The sequence below is a fragment of the Benincasa hispida genome, chromosome 9, assembly GCF_009727055.1.
Source record: "Benincasa hispida cultivar B227 chromosome 9, ASM972705v1, whole genome shotgun sequence".
In the NCBI taxonomy this organism is placed as follows: Eukaryota; Viridiplantae; Streptophyta; class Magnoliopsida; order Cucurbitales; family Cucurbitaceae; genus Benincasa; species Benincasa hispida.
The window spans coordinates 77,269,229-77,276,907 of NC_052357.1; the positions used below are offsets into that span (position 1 = coordinate 77,269,229).

Consider the following 7,679-nt stretch of genomic DNA (forward strand, 5'->3'; position numbering starts at 1 on the left):
AAGCCAAAACGAAAGTAAGTCACCAGGATCAACGCATAAATAAATGACCGCAACTCCACTGCTAAGTAGGTATGAGTTTAGTTTGCGAAATAGTGCATTGCTCGTAGTTAGATGTCCGCATGACACACATGAGGGCAAGCCAAAACGAAGGCAAGACACTTGGATCAGCGCAAGGTTAGAGAAAAAAAAATAATGTTAAGAAATATGCAAGGATAAAATCATTTGACACCCTGAAGGAAACACAATATCCATATACTACATATCATTTTGGTTATCACTTAAGACATGATCCACTTGTATGTCACCACATACATGCTTAAGTTACATAATGACAACCAGGAATTTTAATTTATTGGTTTGTGGTAAAGCAAATAAAACATCCGATGTTCAAAGTCAAGTAGTGAAGAAAATATCATATATTATACATCACAAGTATTCGTACAAACTCTGTTTACAAACTACGGGACACGAGACTTTAGGGCATCATCCCCAACAACATTATATTTGATTGGTCTACTGCAATCATTAGCTAGAAGAATGGGGTTGGCAAGAGCAACCACGTTATCACTTCCATTGGCTCTTACATTGATTACTGCATTTGGCTCTTCAAGATTGTTTTATTGATCTTCCATCTTCCTAGCCCTATTTTGTCTTCTTTCCTTATTTCTTCTTCTTCTTCTATGAAAGTTCCTCTCGATTTCTAGGTGGTATAATGGCTCAGGTGGTTGATTCTTCTCTCATAAAACATTTGTACATCATCCACAAATAGAGATATAATACGCCATCTCTCGAGTCCTGCAACAATCAGAAACAATAATTTAACACAACTTTAGTTATCGCAATCATCGGAAACGATGCCAAAAACTTAATGTGTTTATATAGAAGTGATGAAATGATTATATGCTTTGGTCTCCTTAATTATGTAAACACTTTGTTTTATCTAATTAAACCCAAGTGTAATTTTAACTCGTCTTGGTGAGTCCAGGGTTGATTGGTACAAAAATAGATTTCATTAATTCTATCTTACCCATGCAAATGAAATTTATAATGCTCAAACAACTACTAAAACTAATACGTAGTTAAAATGGAAGTAGGAGGTTGATCCCAAGGGAACTTCTATTAATTGGCTGAGAATAACCTTTGAATTAAAAAAGACAGCAATTTAGGGGGGGAGGAGGGGTTGTTTGTAAAGAAACTAAAAAAGAAAACTAACTAGAATGAAGATGAAAACAATTTGTAACTCAACTTACTATTTTTTTTTTTAAGAGAGTTAATAAAAATATATTTTTAGGAAATCTTGTTACTAGGTTTAATCCTATTATCGTTCTTGAACAATTACTTGAAAACTCAATATTCCATAATCTAATAAAGGAAGACCCTTAAAGACCCATAGAGCCAATTAACATGAATTATATCAATTAGCCCTAATCTAAGTAAAAAAACACTTCCATATAGCATTTATCATGTTCTTTTCTTAGATTGCTTTAAAGACATGAGTTATCATGATTATGACATTCAAGAAACACATTAAAGTAATTTTCAAGAATGATTGAATGAATGTTCTAAATTAAGTTATTCAAGAGTTAAATTCGGAAAACGTCCTAATTAACACAAGAAAACTTAATTTTTGTAACTGATGAAAGTAAGAGAGGAAAAGAGCACATAATGTTTTACATGGAAAACCCTAGAACAGGGAGAAAAAACCACTATATAGAACATTTTTTTAAATTATTTACTAATGAAACATACAAGAGAGGGCACAAATATAAATAGACTGGTAGGAAACCCTAATACAACTTAGGACGAAGATAGATTACTAAAATATTTAGGGTTAAACAACGAAAGCCCTCTATTTTCAACACTTTCCTTCAAGTTGGGGCATAGATATCAATAAGACCCAACTTGCTAACACAAAAAACAAAGCTTTGCTTGAGTAACCCTTTTGTGAGAATATCTATGACCTGTTGACCAGAAGGTATATATGGAATACAGATACTACCACTGTCCAGTTTTTCTTTGATGAAGTGTCTATCTATTTCCACATGTTTTATCCTGTCATGTTGAACTGGATTATTCGCTATGCTTATCGCTGTTTTATTGTCACAATAGAGCTTCATTGGACAATCACTATCTTGATGGAGATCTAACGGAACTTTCTTCAACCAGATTTCTTCACATATTCCCAGACTCGTAGCTTTGTATTCTGCTTCAACATTGCTTCTAGCAACCACCCCTTGTTTCTTACTTCTCTAGGTAATAAGATTACTCCGTACAAAGGTATAGTACCTAAACATCAACTTTCTGTCTACAATGGAGCTTTCCCAATCAGAGTCAGTGTAAGCTTCAATACATCTTTTGCCAGTTCTTCTAAACATCAGACCCTTACCAGAAGTAGTTTTCAAGTATCTCAGGATGCGTTCCACAGCCTTCATATGCTCCTCGTAAGGTGCTTGCATAAGTTGACTCACTACACTGACAACGTAGGATATATCCGGTCTAGTATGGGATAGGTAGATCAATTTTCCCACTAGAGACTGGTATCTATCTTTATTGACAGGAACTTTGTCAACAGAATCACTAAGCTTAATATTAAATTCCACAGGAGTATCCACGGGATTACATCCAGTCATACCTATTTCGTTTAGTAAATCAAGTGTATATTTGAGAGACTGAAATTCCTTCTTTTGACCGGGCTACTTCCATTCCTAGAAAGTACCTTAATCTCCCAAGGTTTTTAATCTCAAACTCCTTAGCCATTTCCTTTTTAAGCCTGACAAGTTTAGTAGCATCATCCCCTGACAAAACAATATTATCTATATACACAATAAGAACGATAATCTTCCCTGAATAGAGTGTGATCTGAGTGCCCTTGAGCTTAACCTTGGGACTTTACAAAGGTAGTGAATCTATCAAACCAAGTTCTTGGAGATTGTTTCAACCTGTACGGGGACTTTCTTAGTTTACACATTTCGTGATCAAATTGAGCCTCAAAACCCAGAGGGAGGTTCATGTAGACTTCTTCTTATAACTCACCATTAAGGAATTCATTTTTCACATCGAGCTGATGGAGCGACTAGTCTTTGTTCACGGCCACTGATAGAAGAACACAGACGATGTTTAACTTTACTACAGGAGAGAAAGTCTCTGAGTAGTCTATCCCAAAGGTTTGAATAAACCCTTTAGCAACCAACCTAGCCTTGTACCTATCAAGAGTTCCATCAGACTTATACTTTATGGTGAACACCCACTTGCATCCAACCATCTTATGTCCTTTAGGAAGAGAAACACGATCCCAAACATTATTTTTCTCAAGAGCTTTCATTTCCTCCATAACCACAGCTTTCCACTCAGGAATCTCCATTGCCACATGTATACTGTTTGGTATTGTTATTGTATCCAAACTCGTAGTAAGAGACGAACTTAAGGGACAAATTACAGTAAGACAAATAACTATGCATAGGGTACTTAGTGCAAGATCTAGTACCTTTCCTTGGAGCAATGGGAAGATCAAGAGAGACATCATGACTCTTTATTCTGTCTGACCCTTCATCAATAACCCCACATCCATCCTCCTGCTATAGAGTTTCACCCTCTGGTACTTTTCCCACACACTCTTCCTTACTAACAACCGTATCACTTTCGGGGCTATTGCCTTAAACTTATCACTTTTAACTGCATCAACATCACACATGGTTTCCTTGGTACAAGCGTCGATACTGTTAGAGATTTTTCCATTCTCACCCCCATTACACATATCACTCTCATCACAAACATCAATACCATTAGAGATAGAAGTACGAAACTATTGTTGGAACACATATCATTGTAGTTGAAGATGGACAAACTATTGATGGACCTTTGTTTGGGATAGATTCATGGGGCTTGTAGTGCCCTAACCTCCTGAAATAGAACCCATATTGTTAGTGGTGGATGCTTGAATGGGTTGTTGTCCAAGATATGGAAAAGAGGACTCTCCACCCTCAAAACTACTTCGTTGGTTACTGCTGGTGCCGCCACTCGACTCCGTTGAAGGATAACTACTGCTGTTTGGAGCCATCGGAATCAAACCACCAGAAGCAGCATAGCTGGTCGAAGCACTGATTGAAGCCAACTAGTGATCAAAGATAGCTGAAGTGGTCTGAAGGATGGGCTACGGTTGGCTGAAGCTAGGGTTCGATTGGAAGATGGATCGACTAGAGTGGGTCTATTCGGTTGGGATCGACTGGAGTTAGGTTTGTTCGAAAGTGCTGAAGCATGGGATTGAAGGAAATATAAACAGAGATCTCCATGAGCAACGGAAGTGAATTGTTCCAAATCCCATTTAGAATGAACACAAACAATCACAGTCTAAACGGAAATAAATAGGTTATGCATAATAAAAAATTACAGTGCTATAAGAGGATACAAAGGCTAGAGTATGCGTACCTTTGAAGTCTATTCTTTAAGTATCCCTCGACCGATGTTCAATGCGTCCAACGATGCACTCGAATGCAACGAACGAAATAGCCAACAACACAGACAATTGGATGCTTCTCGAACCCAATCGAGTCCAACTCGATCCATGAATGGATTTAGAACACCACCACAATGGTTACCTTAGTATTCTCGGTGTTAGGATCCATGAGTTGTGGCCTCTATATAATCTTAGGTTGAGGAAGATAGGAGGTATACGATCGAGTAAGTGGGAGATATGAAGACTATCCATTGTATAGACGATGTACTCGATCGTTTAGATAATGGAAGCCTATCGTATAGACTTTTCTACTCGATCGTGTAGCGACGATCAACAGAGTAACAATTGTATAGTTAACTCTTAGCTCGATCGTTTAGATTCTCAATGGCTATCGCTTAGTAAAAAATTTTTTTTACTTGATAGCCTTTTCCCGTGAGAATTTTTCGAATGAATCAACCACTAATTTTGGAAAACAATTTTCCTTTTATCTCACAGTTACCATAAAATTTCCAATAACCTCCCACTCAAATCAGTTATTAGAGAAAAAGAATTAATTATCATATAACTAATATATTATAAATAAATATGATAACCAACTTATCATATTATATTTATAACCTATAGTTTTAATATTTCATCATATGAAACATATAAACCATAGTTCTTTTTCTATTTTATGGTACTTAATATAAATCACATTTATATTAATTCCTCAAATTAATGTATTTAATACATCATATCAATTATATCACATATCATTGAATTTCCTCCTGTTAATTTGAACACTTCAAACTAACCCAAAATCTGATTCTCAACTTGAACCCATTGAGCTACCAAGGGGACCTTATGGACTTGCTTCAATAGTACGTGAATAACCGACTAAACTCTTTAGTCACGAGATCCACCATCCATTAACTATTGGTCACTCCACTAAAGACCGATAAATGCACTATTCTCACTATAGATATATTTCTATGTTCATATGACCAATCAATAGTGCGATAACCCTTCACAAATCGCTCGTATGTACAGTCGGGCCAATTTGCTGTTTTGCCCCTGTAGTTACATCTAACTCCTTAAGTACCACTGATTCCTCTAATGAACAATAAGTCATATTCCTACTATGACTGAGTCCTCTTCCAAAGTAAGGGTGTGGCCACTATGTTTAAGACCTAGAATCAGCCTTTAAGGGAGCAATTTATCTACTTACCCCTGCTTTAGGGAAGGAGTGAATTCCATCTTGTGTAGCTGAGTTCCCAGCTCCCTAATCAGACGAATCCCTAAGGTAGACTTGTTGAGTTGGCAATCTGGTATCACTCTCACCCATACAAATCAAAGGACCACCTTCATAGGCAGGAGTTCCTAACTCACTCAAGATTAAGGTCACGTCGCCTATGGTCATTTTAGTGAAATGTAAGTCTCAATTATCAACGATGTTATATAAAGAGACTAATCATCTCGTGGTTCGGTCTTATACAAACTGTTTATATAGGACACCCCACTCGCATGTCTCCATATGAATGGTCAAGATCAGACCATTTGCAGCACTTTACAACACTTATAAATATCTATAAAGCGGGTCGTATCCATAGTGTCACCAGGATAAGGTATCCCTCCTTTATTCTTATACTACAGACCATTTAGGTTATTACTTAAGACATGATTCACTTGTAAGTCTCACATACATGCTTAAGTTACATGAAACAACCAAGGATATTAGTTTATTGGATTTGAGTAAATGAAAATAAAATAAAATTTATTTTATTAATAACAATGTGTGTACAAAATGTTTACAAATTACGAGACCACCGGGAGAATTAGGACACCAATCCTTATAATCTCCCACTTGTCCTAATGCCTTGAGAGACTAATGTACAATACATAAATCAGTACAATATACAATAAACTAGGGCATACTCTATACCCCAGTATCATCTCCCACTAGCCCTAGACAAGGTATCGCATGTCTCGTAGACCCAGACTCTTCAGATGACTCTCGAACACTTTAGCCATGAGATCCTTTGTAAGCGGAGTAGCAACATTGTACTCCGACGCGATCTTCGTGACTATCACATCACCATGATGCATAATCTCCCTGATCATATGATACTTCCATTCGATATGCTTGCCTCTTCAGTGACTCCGAGGTTCTTTAAAATTTTTCACAGCCCCACTGTTATCACAATAGAGTGTGATCGACAAAAACATATTTGGAACAACTTCCAAATCTGTAAGGAACTTCCTAAGCCAAACAGCCTCTTTAGCAGCTTCACAAGTAGCTATGTATTCGGCTTCCATAGTGGATTCCGCGATGCATCCCTACTTGATGTTTCGCAAAACTATAGCCTCTTTATTCAATGTGAACACTGAACCTAATGTCGATTTTCGAGAATCTCTATCAGTTTGAAAGTCAGAGTCTGTGTATCCTATAAGGATCAAATCCTTATATCCATACATGAGCATATAGTCCCTTGTTCTCAGAAGATACTTAAGGATCGTTTTGACCGTCGTCCAGTGATCTAATCCTAGATTGGACTGATATCGACTGACAATCCCTACTGCATAGCAAATGTCAGGTCTAGTACATAACATTGCATACATGAGGCTTCCACTAGCCGAAGCATAAGGAATCCGTCTCATATCCTCAACCTCTTGAGGTGTCTTAGGACACTATTCCTTAGACAAAATAATTCCATGCCTGAAAGGTCATAAACTCCTCTTGGAATTCTACATCGAGTACCTGATCAACAACTTGTCAATGTACAATGCCTGAGACAAGGCCAACCTCTTATTCTTACGATCCCGAATGATCTGGATCCCTAGAACATATTGCGTCTCTCCCAAATCTTTCATTTGGAATTGGGCGGCTAGCCACCTTCTATTGTTAGTCAGAAAACTTACATCATTCCTAATGAGTAGGATATCATCCACATACAGCACCAGGAAAGCTCCTGAGCTGTTGATGATTTTCTTGTAAACACAAGGCTCATCAACATTCTGATTAAAGCCAAATGATTTGATCGCACTATAAAATATAATGTTCCACGATCTAGATCCTTGTTTCAGCCCATAAATGGGCCTATTAAGCTTGCAAATCTTTTGCTCTTAATCTGGAACAATGAATCCCTCTGGTTGAGCCATGTAGATGGTCTCCTCAAGATGACCATTCAGAAAGGTAGTCTTGACGTCCATTTGCCATATCTCATAATCATAAAATGTGGCTATG

At 37.2% G+C, this 7,679-nt stretch overlaps 1 protein-coding gene across 1 annotated transcript; it reads right to left on the reverse strand.

Annotated features, from left to right (window-relative positions):
- Positions 1 to 2,249: 2,249 nt before the first annotated feature.
- LOC120084918 (uncharacterized mitochondrial protein AtMg00810-like) lies at positions 2,250 to 2,630 on the reverse strand. Its single transcript, XM_039040727.1, has one exon. The coding sequence runs from the start codon at positions 2,628 to 2,630 to the stop codon at positions 2,250 to 2,252; it is 381 nt and encodes a 126-aa protein (XP_038896655.1).
- Positions 2,631 to 7,679: the final 5,049 nt, after the last annotated feature.